Raw genomic sequence first — 25,091 nt, 5'->3', positions numbered from 1 at the left:
TGTATCCCACTGTCCTTTCTAACCAGAGACGAGCGTGGCCGAGTCACGAGATGACGCGCGCTCGCCAGGAAAGGGTGGGGGAGAAGGCACTTCGTGTTTTCCTCGCTCCCCATACAATGCTGCGACACCAGAGCATTGCATTGGTAACTTAGGGAAGGGTGTATTTCAAATGCGAGGAGGAAACTAATTGCTTCTCGTCGTCTGGTCCTGAGAGGCAACCGATTACTTCTCGGTATGCCATACCAAGAGGGATAAAACCGCGGTGCCAGCAAGGAGAACGCTCTCTTGCCTCGCTTGTTTCCAGAGACCCTTGACATATGACCCTGACATTCCCTGCCGACCGACGACTACGACAATCTGGTGAGCCACCCGAACCCTTGTGTTATTGGATAGAACATTCTTCCGCAGTGTGTATTGTTTCCTTACGTTAGGATTAATAATTGTTACCTAGCGTGCTCAGTCATTGCCTATTTCGTTCAGACCTGCCGTGGCTGCGACTCTGCGCCATGCGTTGGGGACACGTGTCGCGTATGAGCAACGCCTGCGTGCAGTTGGTACGGGAGCTTGCCTATCCGCCGGCTGTGCGTAGCTGTGACCCCATAACGTTGGCAACAATGTCATTTGACTGTGAATGTGCAGAGTACTTGTATAACAACATTTTTCTTAGTGGGACAAAGCTTTCCAACGACTTATACTTCACATTGCGTCTGCATGACATAAAAGAAAGGCCAAATGTTGGTTTCGATGGAGGCGAAACGAAGTGGCGTCCGTGTGCTGTGCGATGTCAGCGCACGTTAAAGATCCCCAGGTGGTCGAAATTACTCCGTAGCCCTCCACTACGGCCCCCCTTTCTCTCTATCCACTTTCACTCCCACCTTTATCCCTTCCCTTACGGCGCGGTTCAGGTGTCCACAGAGCAAGTGTGACAGATACTGCGCCTTTCCCTTCCCATGAACCAACCAACCAACCAACCATCATCCTTAATTAGTTGACTGCCTCGTGTGATGCTGAACTAAACACAATGGTCTACTCAATTGATCTTCACATGCGTTTCAGGTTTTAAAGCTCAGCTTGTGAGTACTGAACTCACAAAAGAGGTCTTGAAAGTTTTATATTACCGGACAAGTGTTTTAGAAAAAAAGAAATGATTTCGTGCCTTTGAATCATGATCTACTAATTAAAAATTTGCCTCCTACGTAAAGCAACTCAAGAAACGATGCTCTCCTGTGCTTGCTATAGTAAAGGAAAGAAGGCAGGCTATGAAAGATGCATGAGGTGACATGACATGAGCTGCACAACAGGGCGACAGGCTTGCATACCATCCAGTGGTTCTGTGCGCGAAGGAAATGTGTACCCACCCGGACTTGTCCTTTCGGCACTTGACAAGCGCGTTGCAAAGATTGGGGTCGGGACACAGGTCCAGAGGTGCCTGGCCCTTCTTGTTCTTGATGTACAGCTCGGCACCGTTGGACACCAGGAAGCAGGCAATGGAGGCACTGGACTTTTTGTCGGCCCCCTGGCTGCCCAGGCCCATTAGAAGCTGCACAGTGCATCACACACACCTCCATTCACATTTTCTTGATTACAAGTCAAGGCTGTTCTGCATAACTGAAACCTGACTGAAACCTGACTAAAAGCCACTGTTGAAGAGGCATCTGTGCCAATCAAATAGGCTAGTTTTCTTCAAGGGCAACTGCGACATGAATTGAAAGGTGCCTTCTGTCTCCTAAAAAGACCATTTAACAAAGCAGTACAGGATGCTTGGTGGTAGAAATATTTTTGAGATTTACTGCTGAGATGATCATCTATTTAAGGGACACTGAGGGGCCCATTTTCACACATGGTTCAAATGGGTCTGCACCCTTGCACCCAACCACTCCCTCTAGAAGCACGCCTTAAATCTGCCCCTGGTTAAAGGTCCTGTTCACCCCAAAACTATAATTGGTCTTGTTAGAACCAGCGTTATGAGAGAAGAAAACAGGGCATGCCTATGATAGGTAGTAGTGGGAAAGTGGCATGGCTGGGCACAGACTGCTTGGAGGGTTATGTGATATCACAAGACCACATGACAAGGCATGTGAGATGATAGAGGCACAAATTAAGAAAATACTGATTAAACGAGCAACAAAATACATGAATGCGAACAATGATGTGCAAAGGGAATTGCAGATGGGCGTTATTAAACCTGTGGTATAAGACCTTTAGAGGTTCCAATAATAACGGCCCCGTGAGCGCCAACCCAATCTGGATGGCTGTGTGAGCTAAGGTGTGAGATTTACAACAATCACAGAAAAAGTGTTGACATCGCCACAGTTTTCTTTCAAAAACAGCAAGTGACTGTGATACCAGCATTTTGCTTATGCTCATTTCTATTTTCTTAAAGCTTCTGAAATGTGGCAATGCCTCGAAACAGGTTAACTTCAATTTTATCGAAGCGTCCCTTTATTTTTTGATCAGTTTCTCCAATAAGGCAGCTGGGCCGAGGGATGGCTTTATCGTGCAACCTCCTAAGCGACCCCAGGTGTAGTCCTCCAAGGTGGTGCTCACCTCAAGGTTTCCGGTCGAGGCAGCTGTGCCCGCAGCGGTACTGGCGCGCCCTCCGCCGCCCACCTTGGCCACGTCCTGCATATCTTGCAAGTGCCGCAGCTGGGACAGGGTGTGATGGCGCAGTGCCTCATGCAGTGGGGTGTCCCCATCCTTGTCTGGGATGTTCAGGTTGCAACCCTCACGGACCAGGTGCTGCAAGCCACATTATTTATTCGCCTGTCTATTTACCTGAAAACATTGCATACCAATGCCTTGGTCTATGCAGGAGTGAGCACAAAAAAGAAGAAAAAGAAATAAGATTTATTTTGATTTATGAGGTTTAACATCTGAAACAACTAAGGCTACAAGAGAGATAAAAAAAAAAAAAAGGAAAGAGAATGTTTGAATAGTATGCGACATTTAGCTACCCAAAGTCGGATATGAGACGCCATAGTATACCAGCTCTGGGCAAATTTTGACTACATGGGGATCTCTGGCATCTAATAACATGGCGAAGCGCTTGGGTGTCTTTTCTTTTGACCTCGATCAAAATGACACTTCCATGGCCAAGATTTGACCCCATGTACTTAGTATCAGTAGCCGAATGCTACAAACACTGCGCTACCGTGATGGGTGTGAGAAAAGCAACACAGGAACAAAACACACACCAATAGGCAAAGACTTCACAGCAGAATGATACTTCGGTTTCGCAACAAAACCTCTTGACAGAAATACATGGCATGGTAAACAGCTTCAATCAGACATAGAAACTTTGGGGAAGGAACCTCATTTTAGCAAATGTTAGAGCAAGAGAAAACTCAAAATTGTAAGAAGCGCTTGGTGTGAGAGGCATGACATATTCTAAATATACAATGAAATGTTTTAAAAAATTTCTCTAATTGCTGATATACAATATTTTTCCATGTTGCTGACAGTAAGCAGGCAGGCTAAGCTTGCAAATGAAACTCAGTGGTAACCCAGTTGACAAGCAATGCCTGTGGTTAGTGAATCACAAAATCAAAAGGCTCTGGTTTACCCACTGCCAATAGTTAGGCATGTTCTCATTGTTCCAGTTCACCGAATGATTGTCACAATCACATGGAGAAATGCTACAAGCACTCTGACATATCGCACATCTGATAGAGAGAGAATATCTCTTTCAAAAAAAGAAACATGACAGTGAAAAATGTCAAAGCAAATGATAACAAAGCAAAGAAAACAAGCACGGTGCATGCAGCAGTGTACATAGTATGTAGGTGGATATAGAAGCAGAGCCCTGATTCATAGAGAGATAGAGGAAAAAAAAAGGTGTCAGAAAATGTATCTAAATGTTTGATTTTGAAGATAGACAGAATATATACTAGCAAATTCTGAAAATTTTCTGTTTGCAATGAAAGCGAAAAAAGTTATTACTGAATTATCGCATGATTTACTTTTTGCCTGCAGCGAGACAAATGCACAATATGATATTGACGAATAATATAAGATTGTGGCTGCTATGAACAAAAAAAAAAATCATAACTGCATCTTGAAATGTTTCTAACAAGCAAATTTTACTAATAAACAATGCCATCAGTTATTCACACTTCTCTTACACAGGTGGTCTTTAAAGTTATAAATGGTCTTTATAACTATACTAGCACCTTATGCAGAATTTGTATTTTTTGGCTGATAATGTTCAACACAAAATATTCTCACACTTTGTCCCAAACAAAACAAGTGTATAGTTTCTTGTAATGCCAGGAAGACTTCACATACATCTACATGTAGGATAGCAAGTCAAGGCCCAAAAATTTACTCTTGTGTTCAGGCCTAAAGCCTGGCTAGCATTTAGAAGCTAAAGCAGAATGCCTCTGCAGAACATAGAAACCTGTCGTAAAGATCCCTCCATAGCAAAGAAACTGTTCAGAAGATATTGTTGTACATTCAGAGGCATCAGAGTTGGAAAGGAGCACAGATTTTGTCCTAATTTTTCCCTGTCTCTCACAGGGCAGAGAACTAGAATGCACTATATACGGTGAACTCCGCTCGTCGACATAATGAGAAGCACCCTGCAGGCCTCCGATCACAGCCACACCAGGCATCCGAATAAGACAGAGGCATAAACACACGTCACTACTAGATGCAGCAGTGAAGCCCCTAACATTTGTAGAAAAACAGAAAACCTAGCACAAAAGGCTGTTATATAAACAAGTGCAATTGCAATAAAAACAAAAAATCACAGAGCCATTTCTGCCTCCTGTGCATGACACATGCTACAGTGGGTGCCCCTTCCAATCTTAATAAGTTGTGTGCAACTACCGTCAGTGATGTGATTGCGATATCCTTACCCTGACTATCTGGGCATGCTGCCTTTCCACGGCAAGGTGCAGCGGTGTTTGCAGGTTGACGTTCTGCAGGTCCATGTTGGCACGGCCCTGTGTTTGGTGCGAAAGAAGAGCAGTCAGCACAGCCTGACACACAGCATACTTGCACTGAACATCAAGGTTATGATATGTGAATACTGACATGACAAAGACAAAAAAATGTGTTGAATATACAGCAGTACATTTGATGAGACCAACTAGAAAAAATGTCGAGTGCTTATGTTGATTCGAAAGGAGATTATACACCTACTACATAGCAATAAAACTCAAACCTTTTTCCAATTCCCACATCTTGAGTAGGTAGAAATGTTTTTCAATATCAGAATTTAATTATTCTGATATGCCTTGCATTACAACAGCTAAAAAAAGCTCTACTAAATATTCTGTAGAAGCTAAGATAGTAAGCCCGGTCTCATGTACTCACATGTGCATTCACCTGGATTTCCAGCTGACCAGCGAAGTACAAAATGTCGAGCGACAAGTTAAATATGAGCAGCACTGCTTCTTGATCGTAATTATCATTTTAAGGTCTATCGCATTTAACACTACTTGATCTACTTACAGCATAAAGGAAGACAAAGTATTACAAACAAGTGAACAATATCTACAGCAGATAACATATGTGCGTGTTAGCACAGGAAAATATCTCTCGGCACTCTTTTCATTTTACTTATGATTGTGACACCTGTAATGCTTTCAAAAAAAAAAATTTGTCAACAACTCTGTAGACAAGATCAGAGGGAAATTCTTGGCAGTGTAGGTATAATGCTGCTCTGTATCATCTGACAGTGAATTAAATGCTGGCGTGGAATTTTATAGCACTCACATTAAAGGCTCCTCCGAGAAAATGATACTTGAGGTGGAATAAACAACAGCCCCCCTCATCCTTCCTCACATACACTAAAATAAAAGCATGCACAATTTTGTGCCACATTAATTTAGATGTTTCTTAGATCAAGAATTCCAGCACTTACAGAGCTTTTCTGAAAAACACAGTTTACTTCACTCAAGCAAAGTAAGTTCCTGGATGAGCTGGTTTCACATAATTCGAAACGTCTTAGCTCGACAGGGTGCAGGGCAAATAGATACTAGGGCCTATGTATGAATGAAAGACTGGACGATTAGGTGCCTGCGTAGGTTCCGTATTTTCTTTGTCCTACCCCTGTCCGGCTCAGGTTTACCTAATTATGGTTTATTCCAATGTACCCATACTTTGATGGTATTTAAAGAAAACATTTTCCTATTTTCTCACAAAGCCTATGCACACAGTACCGAGAAGAGCTGCAAATGAATGCTTTGCACAAAGGTTAGTGCCCACCTGATGAATGAGAAGTTCAGCGACCTCCACGTGGTTGTTGAGTGCAGCGAGGTGAAGCGCAGTGTAGCCATCGTCTTTCTTTTCATCCACAATCCAGGGTCTCGGTAGCTTTGCAAGCAAGGTCCGCATGGCACTGCACAAAAAGGCAGTCAGCCAGGAAAGTGTGAATGGCACAAACAGTGCGTAAAGAAACTAAGCACTTTAAGAAAGCGAACATCATTATAATAATTATATATATATGACAGATCAGTGGCTTCACTCATCTGAAAAGAGTGCTCAACTAGGACAGTCATAACATATACCACAGTTAATAAATGTAGCAGCTGTGCTGCAAATATGCTATAAAACAAAAGGATGTACACACACACATATATATATATATATATATATATATATATATATATATATATATATATATATATATATGGGTGTGTTCAGATAAGAACGGTAATCGAGGTCTCATGAACAATTTTTGTTCTGAATGAAATGCTTATATGTGGTGGCCAAATGTCTCGACACAAAGGAATGAACGTTAGTTTTGCAAGATATGGTGTAGTTTTCTTCGAAAAAAATTGTATATCACTAGAGGTGAAAAATGCCATTTTTGCCATTTCAGAAAGTTGAAAGCTTGGAGGCCTGCTGCATCTGCACTAAGATATTGTCATTTATTATTCTTTTACGCACTAATTCTATGCAAGTTTTAAAGACTATTAGAAACTCGTTTTATTGTCTTAGCTCATTTAGTAAAAACTTGTGAACTTTGCTTCAGGAGCGACACACTGCAAAAATGTTCATTTTCAACTTTACATTACTGGCATGATATCTAAAGTAGTCTGCACTAAAACTTTTCCTCTTTATAATTCAAGTTACATTCTTAATTTCACACAAAATTTGGAGCTCTAGATAGCTAGGTGTGTTCTCCACAAGGCATCATAATCGCCCAAAATTTGAAAACAGCAAAAAGGGGGCAACTCTGATTCCAGTTTAAAAAAGAACTTTTTCGATTTTTGTTAAAATCCCTCTCAAGAATCCTCAGTACCTTAGAAATATTACGGACTAAAGAAGTGTTGCATTATATTGTCTAAAATTCTAAAAATAAATATAAAACTGAGGGCTTGTCTTGAAAGTTGCCAATATTCAGCCCTACATTCTGGCAAGACTCAATAAAGTGTTGCCACTGAAACTTTGTCTACATTATCCAGCCCTTGCTCTTTATTTCTGGAAATTTAACTTGAAGCTCTAAAGTTGTCCGTTCTTTCTCCATAATATATTGAAATCTGCCAAAATTCAATGATATAAAATATGGATATGATTCGAATTTAAAAAACTACTGCGACTACGATTTTTACTGAAATCAACTGAAAACAACCCTACGTACATTATAGATATTAGGCACTAAAAAGTGTTGCATTATGTAAACCAGAAATATATGGGAAATTTATATGAAAATGCAAGGGACGGTTGAACTTTTTCTCTATCCAGTAATCTCCTTTTTGCAGGGTACAGTGCTATTCAATCTAGTTCTTGATATTATTTCATTTCTTGGTTATCAAAAAAATGATCAATCCTTTATTTTTGAAGACCATTTTTCTAACGTGGACAAAAGTACAATCATTGCACTTTTTGCTAAAGGACAGAGTGCTTTATCTATCTTTTAGCTTTATTTATCTAGTGGGTCGCATTTTTGAAATGAAAGCTTCACTACATTAGGTAGAGCTGGTCTTCGCGTGGGCATCAATCTGACCTTCAAGGAGTAGGACAAACTGTTCTTATGTGGTTCAGGTGTGCACAAAAAATGTGACAGATACTGTGCCTTTCGCTTCCAGCAAACCAACACATGATGTCAGCGTGGGCTACCCATATTGACCTTCAAGGAGCCACAAGACAGTGTGGCTATAAATATACTGTGCCTTCCTTTCCCCAAAATCTTTGACTAATTAAAGTGTAACCTTGTGGACCGCCTTGGTGTCGCACATTGTGGTCATGACCTTGACCCTTTGACCTTTTGGTGACCTTTGACCTTTCAAACTTGGAGCTGAGAAGAGAGTGGAAGGGGTGGAGTATGTGATTAAACACGTGGGTGACGTCACATTGCCCCCATCGCGCGATGAAAACAGCCATCATGACGAGAAGCAACCCACGGCTGACTAAATGCGGCGGGGACTGAGCAACCGCGCCTCGACTCAGAGCCAGTCATGGACGCCAGTGGCAATGATGCTGCGCTCAGTGCATTGTACCGAGGTCAGTAAAACCGGGCTACAAAGATTTATACTAAGCGTAACCATGCTGAGAAGCTTTCGCTGAATGCCGTGTTTAACTATGCTAAACCTTTTTCTGCTAATTTCCTTTTTCTTGGTTCACCGATAAATACTATCCCGCATGTAAAAAAATTAGAGGGTCTCTTAAATGTCTCTTAAGAGCACAATGGCGAAAGCCTACCTTTCCTCTTCTATCTTTTGCCTCTTATCGGCGTTCGTTGCTGTGCTACACATAATTACAATTGGTTTACAGGGAAGAAGAAGGTGCAGTATCTATCATTTTATCAGCGAGCCCATGAAGGTGTAAGGATCCACCTGACACCCCATTTGCCTGTATCGGACCGACCGCCGCCTGACTAGGACCTCATCGTTGACCCGCCACGAAGCAGCCGAGCTAAGCCTAACGCTCGGCGTCGCATCGCCCCGTCCGCAGCGCATAGCTGAGTCACTCCGCCCTAGCGGCCGCTGAGCCATCGCCGCAGCTGCCGTCGCCTCGAAGCCGTCGACATGGAACACCAAGTCGATGGTAAGCCTATCACTTAAGAAGAATTTGACGACGACCTCCGCTGGACGCGAATTGTTAAGGCCCAGTGAGGCACTCTTGACCTCTTTTTGTGCCACCGCCCGTACCAAGGACCACGTACGTATAAACCCATATAACGCATTCATCAGTTCACCCTCGGACGAACGCACCCGATTATGTCCGAACCACTGAGTTGCGTCTCGCAACCAATTCGTACCCCCTGCGCACTTATGTTCCGCTCCTGACAACGCCCTCCGCGGCGTAATATACAACGCCGTGGACAAGCAGAACCAAGAGGAGATAATCGCAGACCTTCAAGGAACCCCAGCAACACCTACACCATTGCTGACGCAAGACAGATGGGACGTATTCAGTCCATCCTGGATTCCTGATCACCTTCGTCGGCACGAAGGAACTGATCCGCACCGTTGTATTCGACTGCGTCCTTTTCATCTGTCACCCCTCCCGCCACAAGGCCGAAGCCTGCATCAATTGTTGGAATCACGGCGACGTATGTACCCATGTATGTCCGACGTATGTACAAGCCCAGATCCGGACGCTGCCCACGCTGCGAAGCCGTGCACGTGATTCGGGAGCCCCCTGACTGCACATCTAAGTGCATCTTATGCCAAGGCGCACATGTGACGAGGTCCCGCCCGTGTGGACTTCGCTACGCGCGGACGGGTCCCTCTCCAACCAACTCTATAGCTTCAAGTCAATGTCGTCCACCTCACCGCAATCAACAACCTCCACCGAAGATTCCCGCACATCTAGACCCCGCCAGCGGTCCAACTCCCAGACACGCCAAGAACGTATACAGTCCCCGCCGCCGCTCTGTCTCTTTTCCGTCACTGCCGAGCCAAGACACCCCATCGACTTCTTTCCAGGTGAGCCGGCCTTCGCAGCCTCCCACTCCCGACCCCGAAAAAGAGCTCAAAGCTCAAGTCCAGATCAGGGAAATTGCCCTGCTAAAACAACAGCTGCAGGCGTTGATAGGGCGCCCCACCTCCCCACTTCTTCCCCACAATGCCCCCACCACCTGTCATTCGAACTCCCCCATTGCCTCCTCCCGCCCCCATGTCCACCTCCTCGAATGCTTCTTCCTCCGCCACCTCCCCTTCCCGCGGCCCTCCACGAGAAAGGCGCTCCACCAACGATCTCGCATCCACCCCAGAGGTAGAGGCCGTCACCCGCCACATTGCCGCCCTGCGCGCCGACGCGCAGAAATGGATAGAATAAATTAACGAACGCGTAGCCAGAATTGAGGCCCGCCAGAGTGCCCACGAAGCCGAAATTGCCCAGACGACCCTAATGGTGTCATCCCTCCTCCCTTCCCCCTCACCTCCCAATCTCCCTGCACCAGCAGGGGCACCCAGACCTTATGATGGCCAGATGCCCCTTAGATACACCTTAGTTTCTGGCAGTGGAACTGCCGTGATTTCCGCGGAAAGCTGAAAGCGCCGAAGCTCCACCCCCAAAACAGCCCTCCCTGCGACCTCCAGGAAACTATCCTGCCCCCCCCCCCCCCCCCAGACATTGCTACTCTGGTTCACCGCAACTACAAGGCGATAGAGCATCCTTTCGACGTTTCAGAGTGCACCCAGCTTTTCCTAGAACTCCTCCCTTGGCGGCGGCAGGATGCCAGTCCTTTTGTCCTTAATGTCTACAACCCTCCCCACACACCTCTCGCCCCTCTCCTCCTCTTCCGCAAAGCCATTTCCCGCGCACATCGCAACGCGCACCTCATTCTCGGGGATTTCAATGCACAACACGTCAGCTGGGGTTACCCCAGGAACTGTAGGAAGAGTCTCGCGATGCGGACCTGCGTCCAGAACGGTTATTTGTCCTTGATTTCTCGGACCCCTTTTTATCTGCAAAAATGCCTCGGACGCGGTGCGGACGAAACACTGTATCCTGTCCATCTCTCTCTCCCCATCCTATCCTCCCGCCAGCTCCTGGCCCAGGTAGTCGACTGGGATCGGTTCCGCCACTGGCGGTAACACGCCCCATCTCCATCTCAGACCTTTCTCAATGGACCGCCACCTTACTCAAAGATGTTTCATCCGCTACCTCTACCGCCCCTAGCCCGATTCCGATTTCCTTCTTGCATTCCGAGATCGCTATCTCTGCACTTTCCCTCCGTCTCCACTCCCCTCCCACACCGGCCACCTAATTCTGAGCTAAACGCATATATCACACTGGGGGAGGTTTGTGCGGCGCTACAGCTCCGCACCACGATGAGACCAAATCTTTCACAAGGCCCTCAGTAATGTGGACACCTCATCCCTAAAGGCCCTCTTTAACAAACATTGGTACGAAGGCACTCTACCTTCTTAGTGGACCCACGCTAAGGTAACCTCCATCCCCAAGCCTGGCAAACCCAGACATACAAAATCTCCGCCCTAACTATTTACCTCACCTCTTGTCTCGGTAAGTTCTTTGAACACATCGTTGTCAAGAGCTTGCAGAGCTTCCCCGAGGACAACCATCTTTTCCCTGATTCGATGTTCGGCTATCGCCCATCCCTCTCAAGCCAGGACGTCATGCTCCAGCTCTCGGAGATCTGTGCGCTAATCAAGCACCACATAAAATGATCTAAAAGCGTTCATTTTACAGAGCGAAGGGAAAGACATACGAGGTTCGCGGGTATATCTGTATATACGCACGGCCGGAGCAGGAATAAATGGCGAACAGTCGGCGACAGTGGAACAATACAGGCTTTAAAACTTAACGATATATCTTCGCAATAAACCGCTAGAGAGGGCCCGCGCTTTTACGAAACCTCGGCTCATTCGCTCCACTTTCGGAAGAGTCAAAAATTAAGTTGCGCCCAGCGGGCGCGCTCGTATTCCGGCGCACGAAAAAGAGGGACGAGCAAAAAGCTATAAAATATCCGGAGCGCAACATCGAATTGCGCCGAGCGTACCATCGAATTGCGAAGAGCAAACACGAAGCGTCGGAGAGAATAACGGTCCTCTCGAATTCCCTAGAGAGTGAAAAAATGGAGGAAGCGTATAACGACCCCCCCCCCCCCCCCCGTTCCCCATCTAGCTGCAGTTATAACCACCCTCTCTTCAACAGCACATTTGGAGGCATATATTTTAGTTACATGCACGGTTAATCACAACAGAACACTGCCGTGCCCAGAGTATCGTGCAGCAGTAGAGGGTGTGGGGCATGTCGTTCGGCGCGGTTATTGCGCTTCATTTTAATTATTACCGACTAATTCGAAAACCTTCACTGGATCATGGAAAAAGCAAGAGAGTTCCAGAAACCCATCTACTTCAGCTTCATTGATTATGCGAAAGCGTTTGACTGTGTAGATCACAGCAGATTGTGGCAGGCTCTCCAAGAGATGGGAGTTCCAAATCACCTCATCTGTCTCCTCAGGAACCTGTATGAAGGGCAAGAGGCCACAGTCAGAACTGGACATAGTCTTACTGATTGGTTTCCGATTGAGAAAGCAGTGAGACAAGGCTGCATACTGTCGCCCTGCCTATTTAACCTATATGCTGAGTGCATCATGAGGAAGGCCGGTCTAGACGAGTCTTCAGCTGGAGTGAAGATAGCTGGAAAACGTATCAACAACCTTAGATATGCGGATGATACCACTTTAATGGCAGAAAATGAAGTGGAACTCAAGAAACTTCTGATGCGCGTACAAGAAGAGAGTGAGAAGTTTGGGCTTAAACTGAGCATTAAAAAGACAAAGATCATGGCGTATTGCCCCATCAAGTCCTGGAGCATCAAGGGACAAGAAGTGGAAGCTGTGACAGATTTTCTCTTCTTGGGCTCCAAGATTACCCCGGAAGGAGACTGCAGCCATGGAATTAGGAGACGCCTGCTTCTGGGAAAGAGAGCCATGGCTAGCCTTGACCGCCTAGTAAAGAGCAGAGACATTTCACTGCCAACCAAGATCCGTATAACTCGTGCTATGTTCTTTCCAGTTCTGATGTATGGATGCGAGAGTTGGACTGTGAAGAAGGCTTATCGCCGAAGAATAGACGCGTTTGAATTGTGGTGCTGGCGGAGAATCTTGAGAGTTCCTTGGACGGACAGAAGGTCAAATCAGTCGATATTGTCGACCATAAACCCTGACTGCTCATTGGAGGGTCAAATTCCAAAGTTAAAGCTCAGCTACTTTGGTCATCTGATGAGAAGAGAGGAGTCGCTGGAGAAAGATTTGATGTTGGGAAAGGTTGAGGGTCACAGGAGAAGGGGTAGGCAGCGAACGCGATGGTTAGATGGCATCCTCGAGGCGCTGCAGATGAAGTTATGTGATGTTAAGAAGATCGTGAGAGACCGGTAAGCGTAGCGTGATATGGCCCTAGGGTCACAAAGAGCCGGACACGACTGAACTGAACTGAATTCGAAAAGAAATGCTAGAACAGATTAGGTAATTAATCGAATACTATTTTATCTAGAAATACGCTCAAATGAATGTGCAGCTCAGGGAGCGCAATCACAAGAGGTTAGTCAGTCAGTTAGCTATATATGGGATTTGATGGCGCACAAACGACTGTGCACAAGGCTATCATGCGCCAATCATAAGAAGAGTGTTCTCTGGTTGTTTTTATGGTTGGATAATATGGAGCATGGAATAGACTCTATATAGCGAGAAGCAGGGGGGCAGCGTTGAGCGCAACCCGGTATTGACGCGGCTTTTTACAGGCTTTTTATGAAATTCTTGTAGAAGGAAAACATGCGTTTTAGAGAAGCTATAAAGCAGAAATTTAATTTTGTGGCAGTGATATCTCTGTTTTGGAGCAACTTGAGCGTGCGGTCATATACAATACAAATCTTTACTAAAACCATAAAGGCTTCCGTAGCCCTTTTCGTCGTGCATTGCAGCATAGAAATGATATCTGCAGAGCTTACACAAACGGCCCAATCGTGTTTTCATCTGAGATGCTCACTGCATGGACTGTGAGCAATGCGTTACCAGAGCGCAGCTTCAGCGGACTGGAAGAACGTGGATGCAAGAGGGAAATGTGATTTGTATTGTAGTTTATAATAACACAGGCCTTAGAACGCGTGACATTACTCCCTCCCCCGCCCCAGCAAAAAGAAGAAGAAAAAAAAAGAGAAAACAGTGACGAGGCAATCGGCGTTCGAAACGGCGCGTCTGGCCGATGCACGCGCCTGATCGCAGCCAGGGGATGGCGTGATGGTATTCTCGAGAACCGAAACTATGCCACTGAGCTGTATTTCAGAAATGGCGGACTCCGACAGTCATCGTGCCTACCATAGAACGAGTGCGCGTGCAACACTGTTCCATCAAATTAGATCCGGGGGAGCTATTTCGGCGATCGCTGGCAACGCGGATCGCGCATTGAAATAAGGAAAATAAGGATCAGACATCAAAATAAGGATGTTTGGGAGACTCGCCTCTTCCAGCGACAATGAAGTGCGCAAGCTTCACATGCCGGCGCTTGCTGACGCCGTCCTGAGCATTTTTCATTTCTTTTCTTTAGAGCGTGAGCTCGCCTAGTGACGTTTCCCAAAGTCACGTATTCCGCAATCCTATAGGTCATGTGAGATATATAGTTTCGAAATGATAACCCAGCCGCAAGTGAACAAAATGGAACCATATTACATGACTACACGACAACTCTATAGCGAGAACGAAAGCGTACCGGTGCTGCTCGACACCTTCGTTTCGTTAGAGGTCAGTCTGGCAGGAATCGAAGTTAGACTCCTTAGTACCACCATTTGTGTGAAATTTATAGGTAACCCGTTTGGCGAAGAATGTTCGCGGTCGTGTTAAACGATTAAGTGGGTCACGGACCACAAAACAGCTAGTTTAGTCGGAGCCTAGTCTACGAGGGGGATTCGCGCCGGCGACCTTTGCATTCACAAACCGTACCTCCAGGGATCTTCAAACCGTCATTGCGGCCGAACCTTTCGTCGCAGGACGTTACGGATGGCGTCAAACGATTCGTCGTTTTGCGCTGCACAAATTTCTGTCTAAATTTTGCTCACAGTGTTTCGGATATAACGAAGGAGTATACCGGATATAGCGAAGGTGAAATACGCTATGTGGTCCCGATATAAACAAATTTGGTTGCAACATTGCTAAATCAGTTTATGCAACAACGAAATAATAAGTAGGTTTCTAAAGATAGCGCTCGGTACTTGATCGCTGCGTCAGCGTCGGCTCATATTTTTCTCTTTCAGAAGCAGCCGAATACTTAAACCTCACACATTATTCTCAGCATCTGCTCGTCGCGATATATCTACCAATCTCCAGCGCATCCTAACATCTTGTAAATAAACCTCGTAACAAGTGTGGTGGAGTTTGCGGGCTACAGATCACCACGGAACCTCTCCTACTTCGCCAAAGCAGAAGAATTGCTGGGCTCCCCCCCCCCTCCCCCCCCCCCCCCTTTACGGACGGAGATGGCGCAAGCAGATGGTTCAATGCAGCCCACGCCAGCAGCTCAACCGACCACCGGACAGCCTTATCGGGAGCCCCGGCACTTCTATGGCAAGCCCGGGGAAGACGTGGATGACTGGCTCACCCACTACAATCGGGTGAGCAAATACAACCGCTGGGATACGAATACTAAGTTGGCGAATGCGGTATTTTTTCTTGAAGAAACTGCGCTAACATGGTTTGACAATCGTGAAGAATCCCTTACCACCTGGGATCGCTTCATAGAAGAAATGAGAGCGGGATGTGGCGATGCCGATGCTCGAAAAAAGAGCACCGAACACTCTGGCTCAGCGAGCGCAAGTACCGGGGGAGACCTGCACAACTTATATAGAAGAAGTCCTCAAGCTATGCAGAATAGTAGATGCTCGGATGACTGAGGAAGACAGAGTGGGTCACCTCCTCAAAGGAATCGCGTAAGACGTGTACAACTTTCTTATCTGCAAGGACGATTTGAATACCACCGCTGATGTAACACGACACTGCCGCACGTTTGAATCTTTGAAGCGACGCCGTATCCTTCCGGAGTTTGGTCGGTTGCCTAATGTAACAACTGTCGACAGTGTGGATGTGTCGGAAACGACAAGCATGGCAGATACAATTCGACAAATCGTCCGCGAGGAGCTTGGGTGGCATCAATTGATATTGGGGGCCACTTGTTTTAAACCGCCGAAATCGTTAAAACAGCTGAGGAGTTTTTTTGGGGCTTTTCTCCTATTTTCGACGCTTTGTTCTGAAGTTTGCTGACCTAGCATATCCCCTTACTTGTCTTCTGCAAAAGGATGCGCCTTTCAAGTGGACTGCTGATTGTGACTCCGCCTTTCGTCAGTTAAAATTTATTTTGACATCAGGACCAGTACTACGCCACTTCTGTCCATCAGCTCCAACAGAACTTCACACTGACGCCAGCGCAGTTGGAGTTGGTGCTGTGCTCATACAGCGGCACAATGGCGATGAACACGTTGTTGCATATGCAAGCCGTTCTTTGAACAAGGTTCAGCGTAATTATACAGTAACTGAACAGGAATGCTTAGCTGTTGTATTCGGTGTACAACAACGGACCATCAAATTGTGACGGACCATCATTCCTTATGTTGGCTTGTAAACCGTCGTGACCCCTGTGGACGCCTTGCGCGGTGGGCTTTGTGCCTTCAAGAATTCAATTTTACTGTGTCTTTTAAGAGTGGTCGTAAGCACGGTGATGCTGACTGCCTGTCACGGTTACCTTTTGAAACTACTGATTGCGACAATGAGGTCTTGGATGAATATATAGCTGCTATCTCTACAAGTTTCCCCGATGTTGGCGAATTCAAGATTGCGCAGCGGAACGACGAGTTTGCGCCGCTTTTTGATGCAGCAAGTTCCCGGAACCCTAATACCTCATTCTGCATTCGTGATGGTGTACTATACAGGAAGAACTACTCGTCAGTAGGTGCGCGGCTTCTTCTGGTAGTTCCTACAAGTCTTAGGGGTCAGGTTCTTCGGGTAATGCACGACGATGCTACAGCTGGACACTTGGGTTTCGCGAGGACATTGTACATGACTAAGGAACGTTTTTATTGGCCGAAGATGCGTCAAACTACGCAACGTTATGTGGCCAGCTGCCTCCAGTGCCAGCGTTTCAAGCTCACCGTCGGGTCATCTTCAGCCTATAACTCCACCACGAACCCCATTCGAACAGGCGGGAATTGACCTCCCAGGACCGTTTCCCCGTTCCTCTAACGGAAACCGCTTGGTCATATAGTGTGCGTAGACTACCTTACGCGGTACTGTGAAACTGGTGCTATACCGTCAGCCACTGCTTCTGATGTCTCGGCGTTCCTCCTACGGTCCATCATTCTTCGACATGGGCCTCCTCGTGTGTTAATAAGCGATCGTGGCCAACAGTTTACGGCAGAAGTTGTAGAAGAACTTCTTCGCCTCTGCTCACCCCATTTTCGCCATTCAACTCATTACTACCCACAAACAAACGGTCTTACGCACCAATCGGACGCTTATCAATATGCTCGCCACGTATGTCGACTCCCGCCACAAAAACTGGGATGAAGTCCTTCCGTTTATAACATACGCATTTAACACTGCTAAGCACGAAACGACAGGCTACAGTCCGTTTTTTCTTCTTTATGCACGAGCTCCACGAAGCACTTTGGACACGTTTCTGCCTTTCTCACTACTCCCTGCTGAAACTTCACTAGCGCATACTCTCTCTTTGGCTGAAGAAGCTCGTCGACTCGCTAGACTTCGCACTCTAGCCTCCCAGGAACGCTACAAGCAATGCTACGACAAACGTCATCAAGATGTTAATTATGCCCCTGGTGACTTGGTGTGGCTTTGGACGCCGTTGCGTAAGCGCGGCTTGTCGCCAGAAACTGTTGCACCACTATACTGGCCCTTTCGTTGTACTGGAATGCCTCAGCGCAGTAAACTTTGTAGTCTCTCGCGTGACCACCCAAGGGCGTCGTTCTCGGAAGACTCAAGTAGTCCACGTGGCCCGCATGAAGCCCTTCTATCAACGTGAAGAACCTTGACTCGCCCGGCGGGCATCGTCTGCGAAGGGGGCAGTGTTACGCACTTCCCGCGGTCCTTATTGAAGGAAGATGAGGTTTGGCGGAAGAAGCAGAAGAGGACCAGGAAGCTGAGTCTGTCCGCTGTGGCTGTGGTGTGCTACCAATCTCCAGCGCATCCTAACATCTTGTAAATAAACCTCGTAACAATATATATATATATATATATATATATATATATATATATATATATATATATATATATATATATATATATATATATATATATTTGCAACCGCTAAAACTGGCTGCTGAATTAACGAAGTTGTATTTCGCGCCACAGCAGCTGAGTGACCCCATGTGTGACGCGACAAATTTGAGCAGTAAGACCACACTGGGCGGGACGCTTGCGGAGATACTGCCGGAAGCTTGATTCCCGTTGTCTTGTAGGCTTTGATCTGGGAAATACGCTCCAAACTGCAGTGTACTAGGGCGTGTTCTTCCAAGCAGAACTTAAGCGCGGCTCCTAGTTCTTAATGTTCGAGACTCGCTTCATGTTCGTGTTCACAGCCTCTTTTTTGCGTCCTCATGAAGTTTCGTCTTTGTGAGTTGCATACTCCTTACTTTCGTTTAATCGTGGATTCGTGACATGTTATATTGTTCCACCTTTTCTTAATTTCCCCTCATAATTATTTTAAACAGGAAGAACCCACACACGGTCGTCGACTATGGGACTTCCTTTAGCATCGTCATTTTTGTTATCACCCTGAAAATCACTACTAAAATTACTATTCTGACTGCTTAAACAGCTCTGTTTAAAAGTAACGTAGCGACGGGATGAAGATAACTACAGGCGCTGTAATGCACAATCTAACTTATTCGGTTATGACGAGACCCACAGCAGCCTCGATGCTGCTCGTTTTTAGCGAGACGCAGCATAATTTCCCACCCGAAGTTCATTCTTTCGCTTCCCACACTCCCCCCTGTTATCATGCGTCCTAGTCCGCTCCGAAACTAGGGACCCATCATTTTCAACGCGTTCGAGCCGCCGGCTTGTACTCTCCAGGGACCGACGTCTGCTAGCGCGAAGCCGCGAACAAGGAAGAGAGAGAGAGAGAAAAAAGAAAAATCTTCGCAGCCAAATCTCGTTGCGACGAACAGCCCGCGGTGGTTTTATGCGTGCGATTGTTCTTTTTCTTTCTGCGTATTTTCGTATCCCGCGATTTATTTGGTCGGCGGCGGCGGCGCGCGCGCGGGCGTCACCAGAACTCCTCGGGGAGGGGCTAGGCAGAGACGAGATGCGCGCTGCGATGAGCCTCCTCGTTTTGATAAATCGAGCTTTATTATATACAAGGCGATACGGGTGGTGGTGGTGGTGGAAAGCATTTATTACAAAAGGAGAGGTTGCGGGAAGCGCTCGCGGCATGCTCGTTTGCTCGCCGCTCTCGCTCGTTGTCTGCTGCGGACTAGCCCGCCCATGTGAAAACGCTGTGCGTCGTCTGCCTGCGAAGTTGTGCGCGTCGTCTGCAAGGCTTTGCCGACGGTCTGCCCGACCACTCGGTGCGAATTTGCCCTTCCATATTCCAATTAGTGCGACGCGACGATGCGATGTGAGCTTTAACAAATCAGTTTTATGTTACAAATTACCGTCCAGCACAGGACCCCACTGAGTTCTGCTGTGCAGCTCCATCCGAGATGGGGTCTCTGAACTGGCACGTGCACCTAGTTTCGCCCTCCAGGGCATTCACTGAGGCGACCGCATACATGATTATATGATTATCACAATAACGTACGTGTGTGTGTGTGTGTGTGTGTGTGTGTGTGTGTGTGTGTGTGTGTGTGTGTGTGTGTGTGTGTGTGTGTGTGTGTTTTAAGTTCTCACTGTTCTACTATGAAATATGCTACAGCTCAATTATAAATCACGGTTTCCAGACAAACCGGCTCAGTACCTAGACACCGGATATCTTGGCAGCATACATCATCGATCTTGACAGCCCCGTTTAACAACGCAAGCAAACAGAACGCCCGTGATGACGAAAAGTGTGATGTTAACCAGAGCTCTTCAATATTACCAGTTGGGAAACTTCTAATAGGGCCCGTATGTATAGAGACCAACATCGATCTGCGACGTAAGAAAAATGCGGTGGCGCTGCTGTCGCCAGGCTGGGTCGACTGGGGGTGAAAAGAAGGCTTAGCGCCCATAGGAACACATGGAAATAAAATATTTTAAAGAAGTTTTCTGATTTTACAGTGCACCTGTGATGTCGTCATTCGGTGCAGAGTAACTATGAACATCGTAGGACACATTGTGAAACTATGAAACCTCATTACAGAGGCGGAGTATTTTTGAAACACCACGAAACGTATGTGGCTACAAGTCGGGTGCACGGCTCAAAGAAACACACGCTATTGGAAAACTTGTCAAAATAATTTTCCGCTTTCGAAGAGCACCAATAAATACGGCAGACGGTTGAAAGTTGGATAATGTTTTGAAGAAGAAGTGTGACAAAGTGTGCTACGTTAAGCCAATCAATTTTTAATGCGTATCAATAAATGTGCATTGTAAAGACCGCCATATCCCTCGAAAACTAGCTATCCGCCGGGTGCTTCTCGCCAGAAGCTTCTCTTGTTCATGCTGCCGCACAGGCTAGATGCCCTCGAAATGATACAAATTTTTAAGCTGAAGGCAGTCCTCACAAAACACGATTAAACGAACCGTGCGCAGCAGCCGAAGACCAAAACCTTCCGTCTGCTCACATAAGTTGTGTTCACGGATGCCGGCGTCGTTCGAATAGAGCGTCGTCTGCACCGCCGTCTGTTAGAGTAGGCCGTTCTCTTTGGTTTCCTTGTCATGACGTTTTAGGGGTGATTTTTGAATGTAGTTTTCTCTAGGCTGCACATCTTAACAGACCGTTATTAGCAGGCAAATTCAGTGCATATGGCGGAATATCAGGCTAGAAAAAAAGCTCGCGGGGTTCGAAAAAACACCCAGAAGATAACGAGCATGTCGGCGGTGCGCATACGGCTTCGCAACACGTACATTTAGCGGCGTTTTAAAGATAGATTGCCTCCGGAATGACGTAGCATGGTTTGTCACACATTTTTTTTTCTTCAAAACTTTCGGCAACGTTTAATGACCGGTCACTTTTTATGGCGCTCTGCGAAAGGAGAAAAAAATTATCTGTGGTTTAACTACAGTTAAGCCTAATGGTGCAGCTAAAGCTATAGCCCCCTGGCTATGCTAAGGTTCAGCTTATAGTAAAGTTATCTGTCTTCTTCTTTCTATTTTTTATTTCTGCCCTTTTTCTTCTTATTCTTTTCTTATTTTTCCTCTCCTCCTCCTCCTTCTTATATTTATTTCTATTTCTTCTTTTTCTCATTTCTCTTCTTTTTCTTCTACGGCCAGCATACGGCACACGGTGCCACGCCGACGGCTTGAAAACCTAGCGCAGTGTAGCTTTCGCTTCAGAACGTTGCGGTAAGTTGTGTTTACATATGTTTCTATGGGTCGCTTTCCCAACTCGTACCCCCATACGTCTAAAATGGCATTTCATGCTTCACAGTCTGTTCTAGGATCTCCATGGTTGTTGTGTACGAAACGACGACATCATAGGCGCCCCGTGAAATGAAAAAACTACTTTGAAAACTTTCGCTTCCATGTATTCGAAGTGGGCGCTAAGCTATACTCCCCTCTCCTTCTCCATCCCCTTCCCCCAGTGTGCTGCGGCATGCGAGCGGCCCCTTTGTTCGCAAACACGGTCTTCGTCTATAAAAAAGAAACGGCGATTTTGATTGGTCAAAATTCGAGTGCTTCCGGATGGTGACAGGTGGCCACGGTCACTAAAGTAAACTGTGCCTAAGTTGCACACTTTCAGATTGTTGATAAATGCACAGCCACTTGGCAAATAAAACCAGTTGAAGAGATGCAGTACCAAACGTTACTAGATGCAACAGCAGTAGAGATATAGACAGCTTATAGACAGCTCCACAATTCATACTAAACTGGTCACTTTTTAAACCGGTGTTTTTTAAAAGCTCTGACGTTAACGTGCGGAAGCCAAGCAGGTTTTTTATGAGCCAGTTTCCCCAGCGAGTTGTTCTGTCGCAAGACAACGACGATCGACGCTGGAAATGTAGCAGTGACAGTGCGGTGTTCGCCACGCTCTCGATCGGTACTTATTTCATTGACATGGCAACGGAAGTAAAGAAAGAACGAACGAAAAGAACATGCAAAGGAAAAAAAAAACAAAGAAAGTAAGAAAAAAAGAAAAGGGTACAAAAACAACGAACTCGGCAGCATGCGGCGTGAATACCACTCGTATACAGAGAGAGCGCGGAGGGAAGAGCATGCGGTGCGACGCCTCTAACTCGTTTAGGCCTAATCACCGCCTAACCCAATCAGCGGCCGAGCCGTACGCAAGTAAACAGACCGTTCGCTCACGGCGTTGCTCACCGCACGGCGGTGGGCCGCAGCCCGTCGGAAGGAAGGAAAGAGGGGTTTCCACAAGTTCATGTTTTCATGCTCTTCGCTGGAGCACCATGCACCAGGTTTCATTTTATTGCTAACATTTACATTGCCCTTTTATTCTTGGCTAAAAAAAGAAGAACAAAAAAAAAAAAGCTCACTTTCTGACGCTGTTCAGTCAACGTTCGGGATTAGTTTGAGCATTGATTTTCCCCTATCGATCAGCGGGAGGAACTAACTATACAACAAGGGTTAAGCAATCAATATATGGCCCCTTCAACTCGAGTGGTTCGGCTTCGGGCGGAGTTTACAAGACTGAGCAAATCAGTACAACCTTTTAATGCACTCCGACAAGAATGCCGATATATATATATATATATATATATATATATATATATATATATATATATATATATATATATATATATATATATATATATATATATATATATATATATATATGAAAAGGTACATAGGCGCCGCTGCTGTGCGAGAGTCATTATACCAAAAAGAGTCCTTTAAAAAGACGGCATGCCCACACGAAAATAAACTTCGATTAAGTTCAAGCCGGCGGGTCAAAAACAAACAAACAAACAAGGAAAAGTAGAGAGGGTTTTTAAGCTCGAATATCAAATAGCTCTATGCCAAGGGATAATAAGTTATGCTTGGGCTATACAGTGTGCCCAAATTTTGAAAGCGTAGAAGGCGACAGGGCTGGGCAATTGGGGAAGCTTTTCCACCCAGTACGGTCGTCCCTTGTATTCATGGCGTGAGCTTTTGAAATTCGGAACCTACGGAAATTCGAACGATTTTTACTCCGCAGGAAGTAATTTTGAGCAGTCAGTGTACACAATGATGGTATAGTCCAGTATTGGTGTGCATAATAAAAGTTGGACAGCTTTATGCGGCTCGCTTCGAGCAGTCTTTCTTTATATTTTCTTTTGGAACGAAGCTCCACTTTTCGCATGCAGAGCTGAAGGTCAAATGATGCTCGGAAGTGACCTCTAACGGCAGGTGCGCCGCCGCCACAGGTGTGCGCTTTGCAGTCACGTCCAGCGCTCCAACCGGTCGCTCTCGCCAATTTCGTTTTTTTTTTTCGCTTTTTCTTGCGGATATATTAACCATTCTGCATTGAGATCCCCGGCAATTTTACGTTATTCCATTTCTGATCGGTGTAATTGTCAGCAAACGCTGTAGAAGGCGGGGCATCCGACGGAAGGCAGACTTGGTGCGGATATGCGGACAACTGGAATATGATAACACTCTGATCCGGCATACTTCACACGTAAGCCGACAGACAGCGCGGGAAAAGTACTATATACACACGCATTTAACCCCACAGGAACGTTCTCTCCTGTTAAATTGTCACAGACATCTGTGACCAACTTAACTCGTCTTTTGCGTGAGCAAAGCTTCTTCTCAGGTGCGGCATTATTTTCGGAGGAAGGGGGTGACCAGAAGAGTAAGTGCATCCCTGTGCGCTGGTGGAGATGTCATCCAAAAGCGATGCACTCATCGGAAATAAGGACATTTTAAACTCTCAATTGAACACACCGTATTTCAGTGTCGTCCCCTGATCAAGAAGCCGCGGAGCTGTGAGGTGAGCGGCACTATATTATATACGCACCACTCTTTAATCACACCACGTGGGAAACTCCCAATGCACAGAAACCAGGCGTCAAAATGTACGGCTTTCTGGGCCAAAATATGAATGTAAAGAGAATACCAAGCCACTTGCAGAATGGAGACAAACTGCTCCATAGCTGCTCGGGGAAACGACAGCGCGTGTCGAGCTATATTTTCTTCGTTTGCAGAGGGCTCCGCACTTCGCAAACTCCTAAGTAACTGGCCGCACAGGTTCTTGCTAGTCTTTGATTCGGAGTGGCGTGATATCGGTGTACAATTACAGGACTCCGATACTGAGCCAGCTAGCGAGTCCTTCGGCAGTGCCGTAGGGTCCGGTCCGTTGAACTCGGCGCGCAACTGAGAGACGTGGAAGAATAGAGCCCGTGCACGTGTACGCACGAGCGCCCAGGAGCTTGCTTTGCATTTCTGCAAATCGCCAACGAAGACGCTGGAGATTAAGCGATGGCAGCGTCGACCTCGAAAGAGGAGAGCCGGACGACGACGCCTATACGCTCGAGGAGACACGCACAGCAAACCGCGATAGACATATGGCACATAGATAAGGGATGTGCCAAGCGCGAGGCCATTCCGCAAGACAAGAAAAGACGACGTTTATATTTTTCTTTCGTTTTGCTGTCCGCGCTTCACGAGCACGCCAGCTCGGCCGCCTCCGTCCGAAGAAGTGCTTCAGGCTCAGTGGAAAGAAAGTACGGGCTACACTGGATTCGGCCGAGGAACACCTCCTCGCAAAGCTGCACTCCGTTCGTACAGGGTAAGATGGCACAGTGTAAGGATGCGCGGAAGCGTCCAGTTTGACGCCCCGAACGAAAATTAACGGGGACGGAATAGCTTTGAGAGCATTAGCTTCACACTGTATCAGGAAAGGATACGGTGTGTAATTGCGGTGCAATGAAGTGCGCCCAGTTCTCCGTGAGTGGCGTTTCAATGCGTAGTGATGGTTAAAAGTAAATAATTTAGATGCTGGACTGCAGCTCAAATTATTTCTGTACATGATTAGCGGATTACGACCGATTCATAGATGCGCCAAGCATGCTCGACTCTTCTCAAATAG

The 25,091-nt window shown here is 46.4% G+C and overlaps 1 protein-coding gene across 2 annotated transcripts in view; it reads right to left on the bottom strand.

The window, feature by feature from the left end:
- The window catches only part of mib1 (E3 ubiquitin-protein ligase mind bomb 1), a 508,315-nt gene that overhangs the window by 22,871 nt on the left and 460,353 nt on the right, over positions 1-25,091 (bottom strand). For both annotated transcript variants that reach the window (XM_084578830.1, XM_084578831.1), the window contains exons 13-16: positions 6,211-6,343; positions 4,857-4,943; positions 2,548-2,739; positions 1,359-1,540 (exon numbers count right to left, since the gene is read on the bottom strand). In XM_084578830.1, the coding sequence (XP_084434956.1) occupies positions 1,359-1,540; positions 2,548-2,739; positions 4,857-4,943; positions 6,211-6,343 (594 nt within the window). The remainder of the gene's footprint in view (positions 1-1,358; positions 1,541-2,547; positions 2,740-4,856; positions 4,944-6,210; positions 6,344-25,091) is intronic.

This window comes from Amblyomma maculatum, chromosome 9 (assembly GCF_055883805.1).
Source record: "Amblyomma maculatum isolate TAMU_Amacu chromosome 9, ASM5588380v1, whole genome shotgun sequence".
Classification (NCBI taxonomy): domain Eukaryota; kingdom Metazoa; phylum Arthropoda; class Arachnida; order Ixodida; family Ixodidae; genus Amblyomma; species Amblyomma maculatum.
This window is presented reverse-complemented; position numbering and strand designations above follow the sequence as displayed.